General features: G+C 44.0%; 2 protein-coding genes across 2 annotated transcripts; both read left to right on the plus strand.

Annotated features, from left to right (window-relative positions):
• The first annotated feature begins 632 nt into the window (after positions 1-632).
• Positions 633-11,270, plus strand: ccna1 (cyclin A1). Its single transcript, XM_033022915.1, has 8 exons — positions 633-948; positions 1,915-2,164; positions 2,618-2,745; positions 4,273-4,496; positions 4,592-4,796; positions 7,883-7,996; positions 10,655-10,788; positions 10,869-11,270. The coding sequence occupies exons 1-8, from the start codon at positions 805-807 to the stop codon at positions 10,939-10,941; spliced, it is 1,272 nt and encodes a 423-aa protein (XP_032878806.1). The 5' UTR covers positions 633-804; the 3' UTR covers positions 10,942-11,270.
• A 1,413-nt stretch (positions 11,271-12,683) lies between these two features.
• Positions 12,684-22,552, plus strand: LOC116974462 (regulatory factor X associated protein). Its single transcript, XM_033022917.1, has 3 exons — positions 12,684-13,318; positions 15,592-15,708; positions 22,008-22,552. The coding sequence occupies exons 1-3, from the start codon at positions 12,911-12,913 to the stop codon at positions 22,113-22,115; spliced, it is 633 nt and encodes a 210-aa protein (XP_032878808.1). The 5' UTR covers positions 12,684-12,910; the 3' UTR covers positions 22,116-22,552.
• The last annotated feature ends 3,258 nt before the right edge of the window (positions 22,553-25,810 follow it).

The raw sequence follows: 25,810 nt of genomic DNA on the forward strand, positions 1-25,810 counted from the left end.
GGATGTAGGATAGTGCTAGTGTGTGAGGTGATCGCTGGTCAGTGCAGGCTCAGTGGGCTGAAGGGCTTGTTTCCATGCTGTATCTCTAAAGTCTAAGTCTATCATGGATAGGTGATCCATGTCGGGACTCTTCTTCAGACCTGAAACATCCATGTTCTTCAGGGATGCTGCCTGACCTGATGAGTTACTCCAGTACTATGTGTCTTTTATTAGAAACCAGCATCTGCAGTTCTTTGTGTCCACCTCCTTTGACAGCTTGTGGCCTGATAATATGATTTTTCTATGTTAATAATACCCTAGCCATATTCTATTCTTGATCAGGTAGGTGTTTATGCCACAAGATACACATTCTGTTTTGTGAACCATTAATAACATCTCCCTAATTTGGAACCAACACTTGGGGATTAGCGGCTTTCTCTCATTAATTAGACCAGAGGTGGCTGTCAATTCCCAGCCTTCCCGTCCCCTTAGTAACACGCAGGCGCAACCGCGACCGCGGAAGTCACGTGAAAGCGGCGGCGTCCTGCGTTGCCATGGAGCTACCGGCCACGTGATGCGGTAACGGCAGGCGATTGGTGGGATTCAATAGACGCGGGCTGATTGAAAGTAATTTGCTGCAGGATGGGCCGGGAGCTAGTGGTTTAGCGCCGGCTCAGCAATTAGACTGGTGCCCCATATATATACACCCAGCACCTGCGCCCTACACTAGCTGTGTGGAGTGGTACAAGGAGCAGTAGACGAAAACAAAAAGGGAGAAAACGAAAACAAAGAAAAATAAATAGGCAAAGGTTACCAGTCACAACCATGTACAGGAACAACGCTGCCAAGCGCAACGCCAACCAGGAAAACATTTGCTCCGTCCCACAACACTGCCCCGTTCTTCAAAAGCAACGAACCGTTTTGGGGGTGTTAAATGAAAACGAGCAGCAGAAACGTTCACTCTGTCAGGTAGCATGGATTTGGTTGAAATGATTACTATATTACTATGTAATTTCTATTATACACATGTTTATTACTTCTTTGCCTCGACTTAAAACTTTAAAGATGCATTTTATTGTAGAATTATAATAAATTAATTTATGGTCATTATAAAACTTGCGGGGTATTTTTTTATGCAGAGAGACGGTTATTTTTTTCAGATGGGGTAAAAGCAAAGACTAAAGGGTATCACTTTAAGATGAGAGAGGCGAGGTTTACAGGAAAGTAGATCAGCCTTGATTGAATGATGTAGACTCGATGGGCTCAATTACCTAAATCTGCCATGTCGGCTGTGGAGGCCAAGGCAATGGATATTTTTACGGTGGAGATTGACACATTCTTGATTAGTAAGGGTGTCAAATGTTATGTGGTGAAGGCAGGAGAATGGGGTTGAGAAGGAAAGATAGATCGGCCATGATTGAATGGTGTAGACTTGATGAACATTATGGCCTAGAATTCTGCTCCCAGAATTTATGAACTAGATGTGCGGGGAATTATTTATTTTTACAGTGTGTCTAAAACGCTGCCAGGGGTGGTGGTGGAGACAGAAACTATACTGGCGTTTAAGAGACTGTTGGACAGGCGCATGGATATGGAGGGATATAGATCACGTGCAGGCAGATGTGATGGTCTTGGCGCCATGTTCGGGGTCATTGTTGACCGAAGGGCCTGTTCTTGTGCTGTACCATTCCGTTTTAACAGCGTTATGTTCTCTGGAGAACACGAATAGGTGTCGTTTCGAGTCGGAACCCCTCTTCAAACTGTACTTTATCTTAGTAATCAATCCGAAGAGTCCAGACCCGAAACGTCTCCCATCCATGTTCCCCAGAGATGCTGCCTGGCCCGTTGTTACTGCAGCACATTGTCTTTTTGTGTAAACCAGCATTCTTTCTTCGACAGTGCTTCTTTAATGCTTCTCTCTACTTGCTACTCCAGGTGCCGGCAAAACCCAATGCATTGACAGCGGACCATGGCTCCAGCGCTGTTAAGAGCAGCACCGCTTTTACGGAGTGCCCGATTACGTTTGTATCGAACCCGAACTTCAGTGTTTACATGGAGGAGGAAGTCCAGGATGAGGTCGAAATATCAGAGTACAGCCTGACATCCGAGTTGGAAACTAAACTGGGGGAGGTTGGGCACATCTCTAAACCCTGGGGCGACTCTTTGTACCTGGATCTCAGTGAAGGTAATTGTAAGAGTTTTATTTTCGAGATGTGGCGTGGAAACGACCAAGCCGACCAGTGATCTCACATTCACACCAGTTCTGTTATTGAACTTTCTAATCTACACACTAGGGCCAATTTACCCACAACCCATGGGAGGAAACCCACGCGACTCTACGTGCAGACTCTACACAAACAGCACCCGAAGTCAAGATCGAACCCGGGTCTCTGTCGCTGTAAGGCCGCGGCTCCGCCCGCTGTGCCTGCCACCCGTTGCAAATCCCAGTATCACCATACTGCTGTTTTTTTTTAACTCTATGAAGTAATTGCCGATACAAATTTTTGTTGTTTGTTTTCTATTGTTCCGTTTCGGGACAAATGACAATAAAGCACTATTGAAGAACATCTTGCCGTTTCGGGAAATAAAATCACTAACCTACCTGTATGACCCGCTTCCCACGCCTTCTTCTTTGCAGCTTCACCAATGGTCGTGGATTCGTCGATCCGCTCTCGTCGTTCTCACGACGATTCCGGTGATCGTGCTGATTTTCTCGCTGCGGGAGAGTACGCAGAAGACATTTATCACTATCTTCGAGAAGCCGAAGTAAGTTCTGCGTGGTTGCAACCCTACCCCCGCTATATCACCACTTGTAAAATTGGCCTCTATACGTGATATATAAAACAGTGCAGCACAGGAACAGGCCTTTCGGCCCACAATGTCCGATCACGATGACCATTTAAATAAAAACCACTGCCTACACACGATCCATTCCCTGCATACCCATATGCCGATCTAAAAGCTTAAACTCTACTGCCTTCACCACCACCGCTGGCAGCATGTTCAAGCCCCTCCCCAACACATTTTTTAAACTTTCCCTGTACACCTCCGTTAAACTTTGCCCCTCTCACCATGAAGTTATACCCACTTCTTTGACATTTCTACCATATCTGTGCCTCATAATTTTAGTTTTCTTGCAGTTCCACCCTCAACCACTGACGCTCTAGAGAAAGCAATCCAAGTTTATCCAATATCGTTGAAATTAATGCCATCTAGTTCAGGCAACATTCTGGTAAACTTCTGCAGTCTTTACTGAATGGGAATGTTACCTTCATAGAATCTCAATACAAGGTTAACTTTTCCCCTTGGGAGAACATTTTATCAAACTTTGTCTAGAAACTCTACAGCCTTTTTTTATTGTACATTCATTTTTCACTATTTCCCTGTTTGCCACCCACAAATTCCAAGTCACATTTGAGGTGCCGGGTGCAGCAAGCAACAATGAAAGGCAAAACTAATTCGATGCGATGTAAAATTGAGGGGCATAGATGGGGTAGACGGTCAGAACCGTTTCCCCCGGGTGGTGAGGGCATAGCTTTAAGTTGAGAGGGAGAAAGTTTAATGGAGATGTGCAGGACAAGTCTTTTTATTTTTTTTATTATTATTATTTTTTTAATAAAGTGAGGGGGCTGAAATGCACTGCCAGAGGTGGCAGTGAAGGCAGATACGATACTGGCATTTACGGCTTTTGGATTGATGCATGGAAATGCAGGAAATAGAAGGATATGATCATATGGAATGGAATACTTTATTGTCATTAAGCATACCCAATGTATACAAATAGCAGCCACCTACGGCGCTGACAAAGTTATAAAGCACGCCGGCTCCTCCTTTTGTTTCCCCCAGCGGTTCCCCCACACCAGGTCCCCATTGTCCTTTGTTCTTCCCCTTGTCCCCCATTGTTCTCCTGCCACCTCCCTCACAGTGGTCCCCCCCCAAGCCGGGTCTTCCATTGTTCTCCTACCTTCCTCATGGCAGGTTCTTCCCACCCCCCCCACCTAATGCTGGGTCCTGCATTGTTCTTCCCCACCCCCCTCACGGCGGTTCTCCGTGTTTTCATCGAGATCAGTTTAACTTGGTATCATGTTCGGCACAGACATTGTTGACTGAAGGGCCCGTTCCTGTACTGTTCGATGTTCTTTGGCCAGGAAAGATTTAGAGGATATGGGCCAAACACAGGCAGGTAAGACTAGCTTAGATGGGACATCTTGGTCAGCATGGATGAGTTGGACCAAAGGGTTGTGCTGTTCTATGTTCAAATACAAATTTACAAACAACTCTGAACCTTTTCAGGTAAGGTGTAGGCCAAAGTTTGCTTACATGAGGAAGCAGCCTGACATAACGGCCAGCATGCGTTCTATCCTTGTGGACTGGCTGGTGGAAGTCAGCGAGGAGTACAATCTGCAAACTGAAACCCTGTACCTGGCAATAAACTACCTGGACAGGTTCCTATCCTGCATGTCAGTGCTGAGAGGGAAGCTGCAGCTCGTTGGGATAGCGGCCATGCTGGTGGCGTCGTAAGTTTTTAATTAAAATTAAACAAACCACAATTTGTAAGCTCTAATGGTCTAGCGTGTAGAACTTTGAGCTACCTGACCTATCTTATCTTTAGGAAATATGAGGAGATCTATCCCCCAGAGATCGATGAGTTTGTCTACATCACAGACGACACCTACACAAAGAAGCAACTTCTGCGCATGGAACACCTCCTCCTCAAGGTGTTGAGCTTTGATGTGACCGTGCCCACTGTCAACCAGTTCCTGACACAGTTCCTGAAGGAGGAAGGCATTGGTGGAGAATTGGGAAGTTTGGCCATGGTACGTGTTGTTGGTTTGTGAACACACAAACTCGCTAACTGGCTGAAGACTGGTCTATGTATCTGTCCATTTATTTGTCTTTTTATATATTTGGAATTTTTTGTTTATTATGGATTTTAGAGTACTTTGTATACATCTCCTGTGCTCATAGAACATTTGGATGTCATAGAGCCATACAGCATGGAAACAGGCCCTTCGGCCCAACTCGTCCATGCAGGCCAAGATGCCTCATCGACACTAGTCCCATTTGCCCCTGTTAGGCCCATATCACTCTAGACCTTTCTAATCTAAGTATCTGTCCAAATATATTTTAAATGCTCTTATAGTACCTGCCCCAACACTCTCCTATGGCAGCTCATTCCATAAACCCACCACCCTCAGTGATAATGTTGCCCCTCAGGTTCATATTAAATCTTTCCCCTCTCACCTTAAACGTATGTCTTCTCGTTTTTAAATCCCCTACCCTGGGCAAAGGAATTCATCCCATTAATTCCCCTTTCGATTTTATACACCCCTGTAAGTTCACCCTTCATCCTCCTATGCTCCAAGGGATAAAGTCCTAGCCTCCCCAATCAATTTCTCCCTAAAGCTCAGTCCCACAAGTCCTGGCAATATCCTTGTAAATCTTCTCTGCACTCTTTTCTGAAGTGCAAGATAGGAGTTGCTGACTGATCCAGCAGTGCTGCTGCAAGTAAGAATTTCATTCTTCTATTTCAGAGCATATGACAATACAACACTCTTGACTCTCTAAGAGGTGGATCTTTCGATTGAAAGGAAATCTGTTTTTTAAAGTCATGAGTATCTAATTTAGTCTGAAGAAGGGTTCCATCCAAAAATGTCGCCTATCTGTCTTCTCCAAGATACTGCCTGACCTGAGTTACTCCAGCATTTTGCTTTTTTGGTAAACCAGCAACTGCAGTTCCTTGTGTCTACAATTACTTTTTTTTTAAAATAACTTGCTGCACCTTTACAGACCTCTAAACACAATGCTCCTAGATAATATATGTATTTTATATATATGCTGAGTTACTCCTGCTCTTCCTGGTTTACGAAAGCAGTGCTGGAGTAACTCTGGATCAGAAAGCATCTCTGGAGAATGTGGATACGTGATGTTTCGAGTCAGGACCTTTCTTCAGATGCAATACAAAACATCACCTTATCCATGATCTTCTGAGATGCTGCCAGATCGGCTGATTTACTCCAGCTCTTATTTTTTTTTAAATTTATTTATTTTATTTTTTATGTTTTTTATAACCCATATTTAATAGTTGAAACTGGTAGCGATTTCCTTTGGAGACATACATAAGAACAGATGCTAAAACTTGAGCACAACATCAATGGAGAAACTGGGGAGGGAACAGACTGATGACAGTTCAGGTCATGACACTTTGGATTTAATTTAATGGTGGACAGTTAAAATTATATATGGAAACAGAAGTAATTGTGCCAAATGGTAATCAGAATCAACCAATTAACTGAAATCACAAGCCACCTATAATTTGTTCAATAGTTGTCAGCTTCTGAATACTTTGCATCTCAACGGCAAAAAATAATAATTAGGCAGGTTATGGCGCACTAGTTGCAGATTGGGTCTTATTAAAAATCACATTTAAGGCAATGGGTTCTACTTTGACTAATCCAGTTTGTTCCTTGATTATTAAACTACCAACGTAAAATCATTATACCATATGTAAGGAGCGCCGTTGAGTCAATTCATGGTCCACAATACGAAGTATGTAGTAAAATAGGACAGCACAGGAACAGGCCCCTTGGCCCACAATATCCATGCTGCATATGATGCCAAGATAAACTAATCTCATCTGCCTGTACGTCAAGAGTGTTTTATTATGTGTCCCAGATTGAGCAATGCACTTCTTACTGCTGCAGCACAACAAAATATGGTGAAAATATATAACATGATCCTTATCCTTCTATTCCTTGTGTAGCCACATGCCTCTCGAAAACCATGCAATGCCAAATAGTTTTTCCACATATGGTAATGATCTTTTTTACAATTGCCATACAAGATATAAGTATAGTGAATGAAGGTGCAGTTTGAAAATTCCATAATGTTATTGGTTGTGACAATTGAGTACTTCAAATAATTTTGCTTGGCTAATGCAAGCTTTGGCTAATCCTCCTCGTCCCCTTCCACCTACATTTCTTCCAGCTTTACTTCACTCTTCTCTCCTTATCTTGCCCTTTTGTCTTTTCATCTAGAATCTTTGGTCCACTCATCTGTTGAACCCTTTCACCTTTCACTTGCCTGGCATTGTCCTAGCCACCTCTTTCCCAGCTTTCTCTCGCTGCAACCAGTCTTAAGAAGGGTCCTAACATAAAATGTCACCTATCCATATGCTCCAGAATGTTGGCTGACCTGCTGAGTTAAGCCAGGACTTTGCAGATGCAGGTTTATATGGAATCATTTTTGCATTCCCGAGGGCAGGAACTTCACAGTGAATGGCAGGGCTCGGGGAGTGTTATACAGCAGAGGGATCTAGGAGTGCAGGTACATATTTCCTTCAGTGGCGTCACATATGGCAGTGAAGAAGGCTTTCAGGCACATTGCCCTTCATTCAGAGTATAAAAGTTGGGAGGTCATGTTATAGTCGCACAAAACATTGAGACCACATTTGAAGTATTGTGTTTAATTTTGGTTTCCCTGTTATAAGAAAGTTGTGCAATAGTGGAAATAGTGCAGAGAAGATTTAAGACATTGCCAGGACTCGAGGGCCTGGGCTATCGGGAGAGGTGGAGCAGGTTTTATTCCTTGGAACACAGGAGGGGGAGATCTTATAGGTGTCCAAGATAATGAGGGGAATAGGATGAATACATGGAGTCTTTTACCCATAGTAGGGGAATCAAGAACAAGAGGACATAGGTTTAAGGTAAGCAGGGAAATTTGATAGGAACCTGGGGGACAATTATTTCTTTGCAAAGAATGGTATGTATATGGAATTAGCTACCAAAGAAGATGGTTGTGGCAGGCACTATCACAACATGATCTAACTTGAAGTATATTACCAGAGATCAAGACTTTAATGTCAAATTAGTCAACTAGCTAACAATGTTTTTTCAATCTACAGTATATCGCTGAACTGAGTTTACCAGAAGCAGATGTGTGTCTCAAGTACATGCCCTCTCTGACAGCAGCAGCTGCTTACTGCTTGGCAAACTATACGCTCAATAAAGCTTTTTGGGCAAGTATTATGCTATTGACCAAAGTACAACAAAATTACCAGAACAATAAGCACAGTGGCAGACTTGCTGCCTAACAATGCCAGAGGCCCGGGTTTGATCCAACCTTGTGCTGTTTGTACGTTCTCCTCGTGACTGCATGAGTTTCTTGCAGGTTCTCTGATTCCATCCCACATCCCAAAGACGTGTGGGTTTGTCGGTTAATTGGTCTCTGTAAATTGTCCCTAGCATGTAGGAAAGAACTAGTGGGCCATGCCGGATCACTAAAACTAACAGCCCAATCAAACTTTTTAGATGTGTATGCTTATCTGTGTACTAAATTGAGCTGCTTAATTTGAAAGGCGTGGACCTAGGTTGGTGTGATCACTTGAGTTCAGTGGATTTTGCCTAAAAATAATTAAATTAGTAACCTCTGTTGGATGTCTGCCCAATATGGAGGGCAAGACCAGCTCATGACAATCTATCCTATAATGAACAATGGGGCAGCACAGTGTCATAGCTGATAGTCATTTCCTCATAGCACCAAAGATCTGCGATTAGTCCTGACCTCTCTGGTTTGCATGCATTCCCTGTGACCATATGGGCTTTCCCTGGATGCTCTTTTCACCACATCCTAAAGTGCAGGTTTGTTGGTTAATCGGCCTCAGTAAATTGCCTCTAGTGTGTAGAGAGTAGATGTGAAAGTGGGATAACATAGAACTAGTGTGAATAGGTAATTAATGGTTGGCATGGAGTCATGTGGGCCAAAGGTGCCCGTTTCAATACTGTATCTCTAAAACTGAAAATAAATAATCACTTGACACTGTTCAATTCTGGCTCTATTTGGGGTGTATCTTTTATGAAATTATGTAGCATTGAAACTGGCCATTCAGTCTACCAAGCCTATACTAACCATTAGACCATAGGTGCAGGAGTAGGCCATTCAGCCCTTCGAGCCAGCATTGTCATTCACTGTGATCCTGGCTGATCATCCCTAATCAGTACCCCGACCCTGTCTTCTCCCCATATCCCCTGACTCTGCTATCTTTAAGAGCCCTATCTAGCTCTCTCTCTCTTGAAAGTATCCAGAGAACCAGCCTCCACCATCCTCTGAGGCAGAGAATTCCACAGACTCACAACTGTATGAAGAAGTGTTTCCTCTTCTCCGTTCTAAATGGCTTCCCTGTTATTCTTAAACTGTGGCCCCTGGTTCTGGACTCTCACAACATTGGGAACATGTTTCCTGCCTCTAGCATGTCCAAACCCTTAATTGTATGTTTCAATAAGATACCCTCTCATCCTTCTAAACTCCAGAGTACACAACCCAGCTGCTCCATTCTCTCAGCATATGACAGTCTGCCATCCTGGGAATTAACCTTGTAAACCTACGCTGCACTCCCTAGTAAGAATGTCCTTCCTCAAATTAGGGGACCAAAACTGCACCCTACTCCAGGTGTGGTCTCATTAGGGCCCAACACAGCTCCGATACTCAAATCCTCTTGTTATGAAGGCCAACATGCAATTTGCTTTCTTCACTGCCTGTTGTACCTGCATGCTTACTTTCATTGACTGATGAACCAGGCCCCCCAGATTCTGTTGTACTCCTTTTCCCAACTTGACACCATTTAGATAATGTGCCTTCCTGTTTTTGCCGCCAAAGTAGATAACCTCACTTTTATCCACATTAAACTGCATCTGCTCACTCACCCATCCTGTCCAAGTCGCCCTGCATTCTCATAGAATCCTCCTCACAGTTCACACTGCCACCCAGGTTTGTGACATCTGCAAATTTACTAATGCTACTTTGAATCCCATTGAATCCCAATGTATATTGTAAATAGCTGCGGTCCCAGCACAGAGCTTTGCACTACCCCACTAATCCCTGCCTGCCATTCTGAAAGAGAGCCGTTAATCCCTACTCTTTGTTTCCTGTCTGCCAACCAATTTTCTATCCATGTCAGCACTCTATCCCCAATACCATGTGCCCTAATTTTGTCCACTAATCTCCTATGTGGGACCTTATCAAATGCTTTCTGAACGTCCAGGTGCACTACATCCACTGGCTCTCCCTTGTCCATTTTCCTAGTTACATCCTCAAAAAATTCCAGAAGATCCCTTTGTAAATCCATGCTGACTCGGACCCATCCTGTTACTGCTATTCAAATGTGCTGCTATTTAATCTTTTATAATTGACTCCAGCATCTTCCCCACCACCGATGTCGGGCTAACTGGTCTATAATTTTCTGTTTTCTCTCCCGCCTTTCTTAAAAAGTGGAATAACATTAGCTACCCTCCAATCCACATGAACTGATCCTGAATCTATAGATCATTGGAAAATTATCACTAATGCGTCCACGATTTCTGGAGCCACTTCCTTAAGTACCCTGGGATGCAGACCATCAGGCCCATTAGAATATTTCACTAACCTTTTACAGTTTAAGATTTCAATGTGCAGCATTTGGGATGTAATAAAAAGGAACTGCAGGCACAATGCTGGAGTAGTTTAGGGGAGTCTGAAGAAGGGTGTTCACCCACAACATTGCCTATCCATTCCCTCCATATATGCTACCTGACCTAGAGTTACTCCAGCATTTAAGATTTGGATGCAGTTTTGCACAACATTTGAAACTTTAGACAAATCTAGATCACTAAACTACTTAGTGTAATTTTTATTTTGACAGCCAGAATCTCTTGCTGCATTCACTGGCTACTCTTTGCTTGATATTCTACCTTGTCTGAGTGACTTGCACAGAACATTCCTTCAAGCAAGGTTTCACCCACAGCAAGCGATTAAAGAAAAGTACAAGAGCTCAAAGTAAGTTTTGGGTTTTTAATTGGGTATGAAGTCTGCAATATATTTTTTAAAAAATATAAATGTACCACTTCTCTCTTCAGGTACCTTGGAATTTCCCTCATTGAACCCCCAGCAACTTTACCTCTAGAATTTTCAAGTGCAATTGAAGGATGAAAATGGAGCATGGAAACTACCAAAGACTGAAATATTCATGGCAACATTAACACTTTAGACTGCTGCTGGACAACTTCCTGTGGCTCTCGGCTGCTCTTGGATTGTGACTTGTAAATTATTTTAACGTGCAATTTTATCTACAGTATTAATTTTTATTTAAGCACTCCATGAAGTTAACTTAATTTAACATTTTCAGTGAATGAATTTTTCATGGATAGTAATTTAAATGCAAATCATTTCTAACATTTTTAGCAGAAATTACTTAGATAATAGAAATGAATGTATATTAGGCTCTGCTTTGGGACAACCAATAAAGCGTTTTAAACTTGCCTTTATGATCCTGGTTATTTTGGTCAAGATGTTTTAAACAAGTGAAATGCAATCCGATTGGTTTTAGTTTAGATACAACATGGAAAAGGACCATGCTGACTGACCATTGGTTATCAGCTAGTTGACACCAGTTATGTTATCTGACTTCCACATGCTTCTTGTACACCAGGGGCAATTTAGAACCTAATTAACTTGAAAATCTGTACACCTTTGTGGGAGGAAAGCCACACGGTCACAGGGAGAATGTTTAAACTGCACAGACAGCACCCAAAGATCAGGATTGAACCTGGGTTTCCAGTGCTGTGAAGCAAAACTGTGCAATGCTGTTATTGTTAAATTCGAGAGCATAGAAACGGGCTCTTGGCCCATCGAGGCCATGCTGAACACCACCCGTTCAAACTAGTTCCATGTTATCCTACACTCAACCACTCTCTTCTACACACTAGGTGCAACTTATAGGGGCTAAATGACCTACAAACCTGCACATCTTTGCAATTGTCATGTATACTGAGATAGTGAACAGCATCTGACCCTTTTGCTTCTGGCCTTGTAAAAGGACAAGTTTTCTTAAATTTGAGTTTTGCTCATTCAAGAAAAGCTTCCCAGCAACCATCAGGCTCTTGAACACTGCACAATCCTAACTTCAGCAATTGATCTTTTACGGACTGTCTTTGGTTGCACTACAGACTTTGGTTGTACATTTGGTTGTACACTTATGGCTACCTAGTATTGTGATTGTTAATTTATTGTATTATAAATTATTTGTCTATTGCATTTGTAGGCCTGTTAAGCTGTGGCAAGCATTTGTTAGTAGTACATAAGACAACCAAACACACTTAACTCCCTTACCAACATTTATCTCTCTCAAGAGCATTTTAATGTCGTACCAAAATGAAATTGTTTTGGCGTAGCACAATAGGTTTGGAAAGTTATATTTAGCTGTATATCATCTATCTCAATACATCTCTTTGTCTTATGCATCTCTTCATCTCTATCTCTTTATATTTACTCCTATTTCTTTATATAGTATAATTATATTTACGTCTTTACATTTTTCACTTTATTCATACTTTAATCTCTATTTCTTTATATCTATATCATTTCCATATCCATGGTAGACAAGATGCTGGAGAAACTCAGTGGGTGAGGCAGCATCCATACTACTTTTATATTAATCTCTATTTCTATCTCTAGATATTTACCTCCACGTCCACACTATATAGTTATCTCTATCTCTTTATGTATCTGTGGTCAGATGCTAGGTTTGTTGAAGACGGTGTGAGAGTTAAGCTAATTGTTGGTCTTCTGCCCCGGCCTCCATCACCAAGATGGAGAAGAGATCACATGCTCCTCTTCCCCTGCACATTGTTCTCTGCGCATGCTCGATAGGAGAAAAGAATGACGCAATCCTCCCGCGTACTGCCCTCTGCGCATGCTCGGCGGGGGCGGAGCTACCGATGGAGGAGGCGAGCGTCTGAAATCGCGTGAGATTCCCGGCCGGTTGTCAGGGGGCCGGCGGCAAAGATCTTTGGCCGGCGGTATCCAAGCGCCATTGCCAAGGACCAGGTCGGCGGGGCACGGTTCCCAAGGGCTGTAGCCCAAGGCCCGTCGCCCGGGGCTTGTTGCCCAGGTCCCAGCGATGAGCAGTGTCCGGCCAAGTCCGCCACCCTCCACCCTTGCGCCCTGCCCCCCGAGCACGGCCATCATGGCTGTGCCCAGTGGCGAAGCCCCTGCTAATGGTGAGGGAGAGGGAACCCGAGAGACGCCTGAGAGCAGGGAGAGCCCGGGAGAGGAGGAGGAGGAGGACGACGATGATGATGAGGAGGACGACGATGAGGAGGAGGACGACGAAGAGGACGAGGATGAGAGCGGAGAGAGCGAGAGGGTGCCCAGGAAGTGTGTGTACGAGGGGTGCACGGAGACCACCACCCAGGTGGCCAAACCCAGGAAGCCATGGATGTGCAAGAAACACCGCAACAAGACATACAAGGACAAGTACAAGAGGAAGAAGAACGTGCAGGCCATGTCCGGCACCAACAAGAGCGATGTGAGGACCCTCCTTCACTGCACTCAGTTCCATTGGATCTGTGGAGTCGCGAGGAAATACAGACACTGGACCCTGAGTGTCTCTGAGGAACTCAGTGGGTCAGGCAGCATCTGTGGGGAGAGAATGAACAGACAATTTTTTTTAAATCGGGAACCTTCTCCAGACTTAGTCTGAAGGTCTTAGTCCAATGAGGTCTTAGCCTTAGTCCCAAGAAGCCTTAGCCCAAAGAAGAGCCCCGATCCGAAACATCACCTGTCTCGTCCCCTCCACAGATGCTGCCTGACTCACTGCATTACTCCTGTACTTTGTGTCATGATGTTAAGATATTTGATGTCACGGGACATTGGAGACATATGGAATTGCAGATGCTAGAATCTTGAGCAGAAAAACATAAAGTGTTGCATGAAATCAGCGAGCCAGGCAACATCTGTGGTAGGAAATGGACAGGCAACCCTCTTCAAACTGACAGGCAACATTTCGGGACAGGACAACTCAAAACGTTGTCCCCCTCCAATGGTGCTATCTGACTCCCTGAATTCCTCCAGTACTTTGTGTTATGTGTCTTTGTTGTATTTGGTGTTAATTTCCTACCTTTGGTGCTCTGTAGAAAAGTTGTTTCTGCTACAATGCAGTTCTTTGGGCCCTTTTGAGATTTTGGATTGCTGGCACGTTATTTGCTGCCGAATGCAGAGCTTGGTGTCACAGAATCTCAAGTTGCAACGTGGAAGAAGACCAAAACATAAAATGTTGGAGTAACTTAGCAGGCCAGGCAGCATCTGTGGAAGGAATGGTCAGACGACGTTTTAGGTTGGGACCCTTCTTTAGATCTCGAGAAAAAAGAGGTGAGGGTGGGGCAAAGTCTAGAAAGTGATAGATGAATGGGATTGATTGGCAGATGGGTGGAATAAGTGACAAAGGTTAGAGGTGAAAAATAGACAAACGGGCATCGGATGAGAGGAATTAAATACATCCCACCTCTCTTTTTCAGCTCTTCCCCTCCCTTAGTCTGAGGAAGGGTTTTGACTTGACCTGTTTATTCCCTCCACAAATGTTGCCTGACCCGCTGAGATCCTCCAGCACTTTGTGTTTTGCTCAAGATTCCAGCATCTGCAATTTCTTGTGTAATTAATCATTGTGTGATGCATTTATCATTGAGTTACCGAATGTTCTCAGTAATTATCAGCCATTATTCTGATGGTTTACATAATTGAAACTTGAGAATTTCGCAAGGTTTCAGAAACATGTAGACAGGTACATGGATAGGATAGGTTTAGAGGGATATGGGCCAAACTCAGACAGTTGGGACTACTTTAGATGGTGCATGTTGGTCAGTTTCCCAATTGTCTGTTTCCATGCTGTATGACCCTATGACTCTTTTGTGATGCCACTTTCCACTAATCTAGCATCTTCCATGGTCATTTTTTTTACGTCCACACAAAAAGCAGGAAAGCAGAGTTTAGTTAGTTATGAAGAACTCAATGTTCACTCCTTATATTTCATAGATTCCCTCAAAGAAACAAAGCTATTGATGCTTGTTTAAGGTGAGAGGTGCAAAGTTTAAAGGAGATTTGCAAGGCATATTTGCGATATTTGCGTATTTTTATGCAGAGGCTGGTGGGTGCCTCGAACAAGCTGCCAGATGTGGTGATGGAAACAGATACGTTGGTAGCATTTAAAACATTTGGATAGACACATGGATAAGCAGGGAAGTATTCTATGCAAGCAGATAATTATGTTCTTTGTAGCATTTCTGGCCTGTTTCTGTGCTGTACTGTTGAATGTTATCGCTGTCGATAATGCATGAAGCAACTTCAAGCAAGAACATTGTGTTTAAATGAATAACTCAATCTGGCTGCTCAATTAGCTTTGAAGACCATTCTTTGTTTATAAATGCTAAATATCAGAAAGTTGATTTATCTATCAAGGATAAGCAGAGAGTCGTAAAAATCACCGGTTTGAAGATCAGTGGAGTTATTTTATGTAGCTAATACAATATAGAACATAGAACAGTGCAGCACAAGAACAGGCCCTTCGGCTGAACATGATACCAACAACTCTTATCTGCCTGCACATGATCCATATCCCTCCATTCCTTTCTTGATTATCACTGCTTCGAAATAGATTATCTGATCCTTTTCAGACTAATTCAGGGATCAAGCAGTGTGCAAACATGCCTGTTGACAATGCTACATTCCAAAAACATTAAATGATAAAGCATTTTTGCATAGGGTATGGCTTAGTGAAAGTGTTACTTGCTTCTTTTTGCTCTGTAGGATGACACAGATGAAAGACCCACGTCTGTCACCAAACAGCGCCTGAGCTGCATGGTCGTGCACCAAGCAAGCCGTAAAGCAAGTCTTCTCGAGCAGGTTTTAAATCAAAAGAGATTGGTGAGTTTTTCTGTGACTGACTTTCACTCGCATGCGAGCACTTGGAGCTAATCGTGTTTCCTTAATGTGCGCTAGCCCCATCTCGTAATTATACGTTGTATTGCTGCCTCCGACAAACCTGTAATTCCGTGTGTTTTCTGCCAGTTTCTGGGAATGACGGAATTATTTGATAATTTATTTCAAGAAGGGAAATATTGTTCTTTTAACATAATTATTGTCATGCAAGCACCATCAAGTCTGTCATAAACTCATCAAATCCAAATGCAGCCAACATAAACCAACATAATTAAAACAGCAAATGCTAGAAATTCTCAGCGGGTCAGGCAGTCTTTGAGAAACAATTATAGTTTCGGATCTGACACCCTTCATAAGAATTTTGGCTGTGACTGCTTCCAGAATTTTCTGTTTCAGATTTTCAGCATCTGATGTTTTTTTTGTTTTTGATTTGCTATATGAATTACTTTCCATTCCAGTTTGAATTGGAGTCAACCTAAACCAGTGGAATATTCATTGTAATTTTGTTCATTGTTAGCATTGCCAAATATTCAAGTTGAAAGTTAGTCTTCACAAAAAATGGCAGCACAGCTACCACAAAAGGTCTAGATTCAATCCTAACCTTGTGTGCTTTCCGTGTGTGGAGTTTGCCTGTTCTCCCTGAGACCTCTGGGTGCTCCGGTTTCTTCCACCTCATAGACGTATGGGTTTGTAGTTTAATTGACCTTTGCAAATTGCTCCTAGTGTGTCGGGAGTGGATGAGAAAGATGGATAATACAGGTGCACAACCTTTTATCCGGAGTTCCGGAAACCGAAAAGCTCCGAAAACTGGACAATTTTTCCAGGATATCGTCTGCACACCAAAGCTCGCGTTTGGCGCCAAACTTGACCCGAAACGACCCACGGTCAACCCAGGTCTGTACTACTGTGGCGGCTGCCTCCCCGGAGACCGGGGAGACACTTAAACATCTGTAAATCATTGCTTAAATGTTAGTCAGTTAGTTTGGAGGGCTTTTATGTGAAGGGGGGGGGGGGGGGTGAAGGGGGAAACTTTAATTCTTAGTCCCCTACCTGGTCGGAGAGGCGGGGAGCGGGCAATGCCTTACCGGGTCGCCGTGCAGTAAGCTCCGGAGCGCTGTGGCCGCCGACTCCCAACATCGCGGAGCTGGGGCTGCGGGCGTCCGGCCGCGGGCGGCGCCGGTTGTAGCTCCGACCCCAGCAACTCTACCCCTGGCTGCGCGGCGCTCCAAATCCAGCACGGCCCGCAGCCGGACGCCCGCAGCCCCAGCTCCGCGATGTTGTGTGTCGGCGGCCACAGCGCTCCGGAGTTTACCGCACGGCGACCCGGTAAGGCATTGCCCACTCCCCGCTGGTATCCCAGCGCTGCGACGCCGCCGACTCCCAACATCGCGGGGCTGCGGGCGGGCGGCGCTGGATTTGGAGCGCTGCGCAGCCAGGGGTAGAGTTGCCGGGGTCGGAGCTCCAACCGGCGCCGCCCGCGGTCGGACGCCCGCAGCCCCCAGCTCCGCGATGTTGGGAGTCGGCGGCCACAGCGCTTCGGAGCTTACTGCACGGCGACCCGGTAAGGCATTTCCTGCTCCCCGCCTCTCCGACCAGGCAGGGGACTAAGAATTAAAGTTTCCCCCTTCACCCCCCCCACCACATAAAATCCCTCCAGACTAACTGACTAACATTTAAGCAATGATTTACAATGATTCCCCGGTCTCCGGGGAGGAGGCAGCCGCTCCAGACTTTTCAAGCCACCCGCGCTACCTACCTAATCTACGCTAAAAATCTTCCATTCGGAAATCCGAAAAATTCTGAAATCCGAGAAGTGTCTGGTCCCAAGGCTTTTGGATAAAAGGTTGTGCACCTGTATAGAACTAGTGTGATCGATGATCTGTGCGGACTCGTGGGCCAAAGGGCTTGTTTCCACGCTGAATCTTTCAATCAATTAATCAAATCCAAAATGGAATTGGAGTGTCAAGGATCTGACAGGAAACTGAATGTTTAACATATTCTATATTCTAACTTTAGCAGATCTACAGAAACATTTGATTAATGTTTGAGTATACGTGCAGTCACTTTATAAAAGTGGTCCCTAGCCCATTTTAATTGCAGACTTAGCCGATATAGAAACATAGAAATTAGGTGCAGGAGTAGGCCATTCGGCCCTTCGAGCCTGCACCGCCATTCAATATGATCATGGCTGATCATCCAACTCAGTATCCCGTACCTGCCTTCTCTCCATACCCTCTGATCCCCTTAGCCACCAGGGCCACATCTAACTCCCTCTTAAATATAGCCAATGAACTGGCCTCGACAGCCCTCTGTGGCAGGGAATTCCAGAGATTCACCACTCTCTGTGTGAAAAAAGTTCTTCTCATCTCGGTTTTAAAGGATTTCCCCCTTATCCTTAAGCTGTGACCCCTTGTCCTGGACTTCCCCAACATCGGGAGCAATCTTCCTGCATCTAGCCTGTCCAACCCCTTAAGAATTTTGTAAGTTTCTATAAGATCCCCTCTCAATCTCCTAAATTCTAGAGCGTATAAACCAAGTCTATCCAGTCTTTCTTCATAAGACAGTCCTGACATCCCAGGAATCAGTCTGGTGAACCTTCTCTGCACTCCCTCTATGGCAATAATGTCCTTCCTCAGATTTGGAGACCAAAACTGTACGCAATACTCCAGGTGTGGTCTCACCAAGACCCTGTACAACTGCAGTAGAACCTCCCTGCTCCTATACTCAAATCCTTTTGCTATGAAAGCTAACATACCATTCGCTTTCTTCACTGCCTGCTGCACCTGCATGCCCACTTTCAATGACTGGTGTACCATGACACCCAGGTCTCGCTGCATCTCCCCTTTTCCTAGTCGGCCACCATTTAGATAATAGTCTGTTTTCCTGTTTTTGCCACCAAAATGGATAACCTCACATTTATCCACATTATACTGCATCTGCCAAACATTTGCCCACTCACCCAGCCTATCCAAGTCACCTTGCAGTCTCCTAGCATCCTCCTCACAGCTAACACTGCCCCCCAGCTTAGTGTCATCCGCAAACTTGGAGATATTGCCTTCAATTCCCTCATCCAGATCATTAATATATATTGTAAATAGCTGGGGTCCCAGCACTGAGCCTTGCGGTACCCCACTAGTCACTGCCTGCCATTGTGAAAAGGACCCGTTTACTCCTACTCTTTGCTTCCTGTTTGCCAGCCAGTTCTCTATCCACATCAATACTGAACCCTCAATGCCGTGTGCTTTAAGTTTGTAAACTAATCTCTTATGTGGGACCTTGTCGAAAGCCTTCTGGAAGTCCAGATACACCACATCCACTGGTTCTCCCCTATCCACGCTACTAGTTACATCCTCGAAAAATTCTATAAGATTCGTCAGACATGATTTACCTTTTGTAAATCCATGCTGACTTTGTCCAATGATTTCACCATTTTCCAAATGTGCTGCTATCCCATCTTTAATAACTGACTAGCAGTTTCCCCACTACCGATGTTAGACTAACTGGTCTGTAATTCCCCGTTTTCTCTCTCCCTCCCTTCTTAAAAAGTGGGGTTACGTTTGCTACCCGCCAATCCTCAGGAACTACTCCAGAATCTAAAGAGTTTTGAAAGATTATTACTAATGCATCCACTATTTCTGGAGCTACTTCCTTAAGTACTCTGGGATGCAGCCTATCTGGCCCTGGGGATTTATCGGCCTTTAATCCATTCAATTTACCCAACACCACTTCCCGGCTAACCTGGATTTCACTCAATTCCTCCAACTCCTTTGACCCGCGGTCCCCTGCTATTTCCGGCAGATTATTTATGTCTTCCTTAGTGAAGACGGAACCAAAGTAGTTATTCAATTGGTCCGCCATATCCTTGTTCCCCATGATCAACTCACCCGTTTCTGACTGCAAGGGACCTACATTTGTTTTAACTAATCTCTTTCTTTTCACATATCTATAAAAACTTTTGCAGTCAGTTTTTATGTTCCCTGCCAGTTTTCTTTCATAATCTATTTTTCCTTTCCTAATTAAGCCCTTTGTCCTCCTCTGCTGGTCTCTGAATTTCTCCCAGTCCTCCAGTATGCTGCTTTTTCTGGCTAATTTGTACGCATCATCCTTCGCTTTGATACTATCCCTGATTTCCCTTGTTATCCACGGATGCACTACCTTCCCTGATTTATTCTTTTGCCAAACTGGGATGAACAATTTTTGTAGTTCATCCATGCAGTCTTTAAATGTCTTCCATTGCATATCCACCGTCAACCCTTTTAGAATTAATTGCCAGTCAATCTTGGCCAATTCACGTCTCATACCCTCAAAGTTACCTTTCTTTAAGTTCAGAACCATTGTTTCTGAATTAACAATGTCACTCTCCATCCTAATGAAGAACTCAACCATATTATGGTCACTCTTGCCCAAGGGGGCACGTACAACAAGACTGCTAACTAACCCTTCCTCATTACTCAATACCCAGTCTAAAATAGCCTGCTCTCTCGTTGGTTCCTCTACATGTTGATTTAGATAACTATCCCGCATACATTCCAAAAAATCCTCTTCCTCAGCACCTCTGCCAATTTGATTCACCCAATCTATATGTAGATTGAAGTCACCCATTATAACGGTTTTGCCTTTGTCGCACGCATTTCTAATTTCCTGTTTGATACCATCTCCAACTTCACTACTACTGTTAGGTGGCCTGTACACAACACCCACCAGCGTTTTCTGCCCCTTAGTGTTTCGCAGCTCTACCCATACCGATTCCACATCCTGCAAACTAATGTCCTTCCTTTCCATTGCGTTAATCTCCTCTCTAATCAGCAACGCTACCCCACCTCCTTTTCCTTTCTCTCTATCCCTCCTGAATATTGAATATCCCTCGATGTTCAGCTCCCAGCCTTGGTCACCCTGGAGCCATGTCTCCGTGATCCCAACTATATCATAGTCATTAATAGCTATCTGCACATTCAACTCATCCACCTTATTACAAATGCTCCTTGCATTGAGACACAAAGCCTTCAGGCTTGTTTTTACAACACTCTTACCCCTTATACAATTTTGTTGAAAAGTGGCCCTTTTTGATTTTTGCCCTGGATTTTCCGGCCTGCCACTTTTACTTTTCACCTTGCTACCTATTGCTTCTACCCTCATTTTACACCCCTCTGTCTCTACGCTCACACATTTAAGAAACCCTTTCCCTTTAACTCCATCCTCCACTAGCCCATTCAACACCCCACCCCCCTTATTCAGTTTAAAACCACCCGTGTAGCAGTGGCAAACCTGCCTGCCAGAATGCTGGTCCCACACCTGTTAAGATGCAATCCGTCCCTTTTGTACAGTTCCCCCTTACCCCAAAACAGATCCCAGTGATCTAAGAATCTAAATCCCTGCCCCGTGCACCAGTTCCTCAGCCACACGTTCAGGTCCCGTATCTCCCTGTTCCTGCTCTCGCCAGCACGAGGAACTGGAAGCAAACCGGAGATAACAACCCTAGAGGTCCTGCTTTTCAGCATTTTTCCGAGCTCTCTAAAGTCACGCTGCAGAATATTCATTCCCTTCTTTCCGACATCGTTTGTGCCGACATGCACTACCACTTCCGGATGTTCACCTTCGCCCTTGAGGATTTTCTGCACTCTGTCCGTGACATCCTGGATCCTGGCACCAGGAAGGCAGCACACCATCCTCGCATCCCGTCTGTTGCCGCAGAAACCCCTGTCCGTACCTCTCACAATGGAGTCTCCTACTACAATGGCGTTGCCTGCCTTAGGCCTTTTTGGTTTTGGCTCAACAGCCCTATTCGCATCACAAGCCAGTCCGCCGCCCAGTGTAAACACCTCTTCTGTCCCGACAGCTTCTAAGTGGGTGAACCTGTTCACAAGAGGTACAACCCCCGGGGACGTTGGCATTCCATGCTTCCCTCCCGTTCTCACTGTCTCCCACCTTCTCTCTTCCAGTACCTTAGGTGTAACAATCGTACTGTAGGACTTGTCGAGGAACGACTCCGTTTCTCGGACGAACCGGAGGTCATCCACTTGCTTCTCCAGTTCTCCAGATATATACCAATATAATTAAAACACAATTTCCATCACTTCCAAAGTGATCCCACCACAAATCACATCTTCCCATCTCTGCAGAGACTGCTCCCTCCACAACTTATCCCTTCCCATTTAAACTACCCCCTCCCTAGATACTTTCTTGAGATTAATGGAATCAGGGGTAGAATGTTATTGTGTGATTATAGAGAAACTTATATTGTGACGTTATTTTGTTAATCTTTATTGCGTTTTTTGTACTTGTAGTCATTATTGAGAAGCCCAGAAGTCATCCAGTTTCTACAAGAACAGCAAAGATTGCTGAGTAGCCAAGCCCATTCTCAACGTCAGCAGTCTCAAGAAGCACCTATGTGATGTTTTCTTTGCAAAACTGGTTGGTAAATCAAAAAACTAAAAATCAAAAACTAAACGCAAAGAAGGTGGGAATGAAATATGTTCATCATTCCTTTTTGCAGTTTTTTGCATTTCCAGTTTTAACTTCACTATAACTCTCCATTAACATGTTTTTTAAATATGAACTAAGAAATATAATGATCATGGTTAACTTCTACTTCGTGAAATACTTGGAGTGTTTGGTTAAAACCTCTGTCTATGTACATTTGAAAAATTCAGCTAATTTGCATGTTTTTTTTACCAATACCATTTTCCCCTGTGAATTGTGCTTTTGACAGTGAAAGATGGTTTTGACAGTGAAAGACAATTTTATTTTGCAGGACTTTGTGATCAATGCTGAGCATTTGTAGTTTGGAAGCAGGTGACTGTGTTTAATAACAAATGCTCCCTTAACCTTGCCTGGGCAATGTGTGTCATTCTATATGTGAAACATCTGAGGAAGCTCTGATTAAGGACTCAAACAAAAACATAACCATTGTCTTAAATCAGAACTTTTTCATACAATAATGATTCACCCTTTAAAAAAGTTATGAACCTTGTCGAACCAGGATGTCGAAGTGAGGGCAACAGAGCTCTGCAGTTTAGGTTCTGCATCTTTAGGATATTTATCCTCTGCTTTCACACAGCAGTTTTTTTAATATGGTTAGAGAAGCAAGTAAAATATGGAAATCAATATTGAACACACACGCTGTTGCAGAGAAGATTATTTCTACCCCAAGTGTCAAGAATGTTCATGAGTCATTGGAGCAGAATTAGGCTTTTTGGCCCATCGAATACTCCAACATTCCATCATGGCGGATCTATCTTTCCCTCTACCCTATTCTCCTGCCTTCTCGCCATAATCTTTGACCCCGTACTAATCAAGAACCTGTCAATGTTCACTTTAAAAATACCCAATGACTTGGCCTGCACAGCCATCTGTGGCACTGAATTCCAGATTCACCACCCTCTGATTAAAGAAATTCCTTCTTCTTCTTCTTCTTCTTCTTCTTCTTCTTCTACTTCTACTTCTACTTCTTCTTCTTCTTCTTCTTCTTCTTTCGTGTGGCGTGCACAGCCTAAAGTTGTTGGACAACTTGTTCTATTTGATCTTCTGTTTGTGCACGTCGAGTTGATTGCATTAGTCGAAACATGGCGGACCACGTGAAGGTTGCAATCTTCCACCCCAAAGAAATTCCTTCATGGCATTGAACTTGTAATTAGATGTAGTTCAGAAGGAAGTTTGAATTTCTGGCTACGTGTATTTAGCATTTTACAATGTAATCGTCAATGTTCAATACTGTTCAGGAAAAATGACATTTATTTATTTAAAGGTGAAGTCTTTTTTAACCATATTTTGTAAAATATAGTCTTTCAATAAATTGTGGCTTCATAATCGTTTGATTTTTGAATATCGGACTCCTGCATCATCAAGAAATTAAAGCACATTAGTGATAAAATTGTAAGTATAATGGATACTAAACTATCCCTGGGAGAGTTTAACCCTTCTTATAACAGATCATCGAGGGGGGGGGGGGGGGGAGAGAGAGAAATGGTGTCTGTTTTTGCTGATTGACGCGATAACAGAGTAGGGGATAAATCAAGTAATAGAGTATCATTGTATAAGTAGTAGAACAAAGAACTGCAAATGCTGGTTAATACACAAAAGGACACAAAGTGTTGGAGTAACTTAGCAGGTCAGGCAGCATCTCTGGGGAACGTGATTAAGTGACATTTCGGGTAGAGACACTTCTCCGGACTCTCGGCCTGGGACTGGGCTTGGAATCTAGGAGAGTTGATGGCCCTGGAGAGAAAACCCGAGGACAGGACAGCAGCCGGGGGAGAGGCGAGGATAGGCAGAGCCATTGGTCGTGGCCCGCGGGTGGCCGGAGTTCAGGTAAGGATTGTCGATAGTGGCGGTGGCATCAGGCTTCGTGGTGGCGGTAGCTTTGACTCAGAAGAGGCTGGGGAGGCAGTATGAGCCGGGGCTGAAGGTCAGTAGGTCCATCCGCTGTAACTGAAATCTATTATAAAGAAGTCCGTAGTAAGGAGGGTTTACAATAAACTGATAATCCAGCAAATTTAGGAGTTTAGCTGGAGTTGCTGCATTATCAGATTTTCAGACTTTTGGAAGTTATACAGTCATAGAGAGAGAGTGATAAAGTGTGGAAACAGGCCCTTCGGCCCAACGTACCCACACCCACCAACATGTCCCAGCTACACTAGTCCCACCTGCCTGCGTTTGGTCCATATCCCTCCAAACATGTCCTATCCATGTACCTGTCCAACTGTTTCTTAAATGTTGGGATAGTCCTTGCCTTAACTACCTCTGGCAGCTTGTTCCACACACTCACCACCTTTTGTGCAAAAACGTTACCCCTCAGATTCCTATTAAATCTTTTCACCTTGAACCTATGTCCTCTGGTCCTCGATTTGTCTAGTCTGGACAATAGGCTCTGCATCTACCCAATTTATTCCTCATGATTTTATACACCTCTATAAGATCACCCCTCATCCTCCTGTGTTCCAAGGAATAGAGACCCAGCTGACTCAACCTCTCCCTATAGCTCAGACCCTGTAGTCCTGGCAACATCCTCATAAATCTTCTCTGAACCCTTTCAAGCATGAGAATATCTTTCCTATAACATGGTGCCCAGAACTGAACACAATACTCTAAATGCAGTCTTGCCAACGTCTTATACAACTGCAACATGACCTCCCAACTTCTATACGCACTATGAAGGCCAATGTGCCAAAAGCCTTTTTGGCCACCTTATCTACCTACGACTCGACCTTCAAGGAACCATGCACCGGCACTTCTCGATCCCTCTGCTGTACAACACTCCCCAGAGGCTTACCATTCATTATGTAAGTCCTGCCCTTGTTAGATGTCCCAAAATGCAACACCTCACATTTCTCTGCATTAAATTCCATCAACCATTCCTCAGGCCACCTGGTCAATCGATCAAGATCCTGCTGCAATCTTTCACAACCATTTTTACTATCTGCAAACCACCCACTTTTGTATCATCAGCAAACTTGCTAATCTTGCCTTGGATGTTCTCATCCAAATCATGGATGTAGATGACAAACAGTAATGGGCCCAACACCGAACCCTGAGGCACACCAGTAATCACAGGCCTCCAGTCCAAGAAGCAACCTACCACCATCACCCACTGCTTCCTTCCATGAAGCCAATTTGGTATTCATTCAGCTATCTTTCCTTGGATCCCATGCGATCTAACCTTCCAGAGCAGCCTACCATGCAGAACCTTGTGGAATGCCTTACTGAAATTCATGTCGACAACATCTACATCTCTGCCCTCAACGACCATTTTGGTCACGTCTTCAAAAATTCAATCAGATTTGTGCGACACGACCTCCCACGTACAATAAAATGCTGACTATCCCAAATCAGCCCTTGCCAATCCGAATACCTGTAGAACCTATCCCTCGGAATACTCTAATAACTTTCCCACTACAAATGTTAAGCTCACCGGCCCACAGTTCCCAACATTTTCCCTGCAGCCTTCTTGAATAGAGGCACAACATTTGCTGCCCTCCAGTCTTCCGGCACCTCTCCTATATTTAAGGAGACTCGTAAATTTCAAACAGGGCTCCTGCTATTTCCTCTCTAATTTCCCACAATGTCCTCGATATATAGTGCATTCAGAAAG

Source organism: Amblyraja radiata, chromosome 6 (assembly GCF_010909765.2).
Source record: "Amblyraja radiata isolate CabotCenter1 chromosome 6, sAmbRad1.1.pri, whole genome shotgun sequence".
Classification (NCBI taxonomy): Eukaryota; Metazoa; Chordata; class Chondrichthyes; order Rajiformes; family Rajidae; genus Amblyraja; species Amblyraja radiata.

Coding starts and splice junctions, on each gene's coding strand:
- LOC116974462 (XM_033022917.1), top strand. CDS start 12,911: ATGAGCAGTGTCCGGCCAAGTCCGCCACCCTCCACCCTTGCGCCCTGC. Junction 13,319..15,591: donor CCGGCACCAACAAGAGCGAT/GTGAGGACCCTC, acceptor TTTGCTCTGTAG/GATGACACAGATGAAAGACC. Junction 15,709..22,007: donor TTTTAAATCAAAAGAGATTG/GTGAGTTTTTCT, acceptor TTGTACTTGTAG/TCATTATTGAGAAGCCCAGA.
- ccna1 (XM_033022915.1), top strand. CDS start 805: ATGTACAGGAACAACGCTGCCAAGCGCAACGCCAACCAGGAAAACATT. Junction 2,165..2,617: donor GTACCTGGATCTCAGTGAAG/GTAATTGTAAGA, acceptor TCTTCTTTGCAG/CTTCACCAATGGTCGTGGAT. Junction 4,497..4,591: donor GCGGCCATGCTGGTGGCGTC/GTAAGTTTTTAA, acceptor TCTTATCTTTAG/GAAATATGAGGAGATCTATC.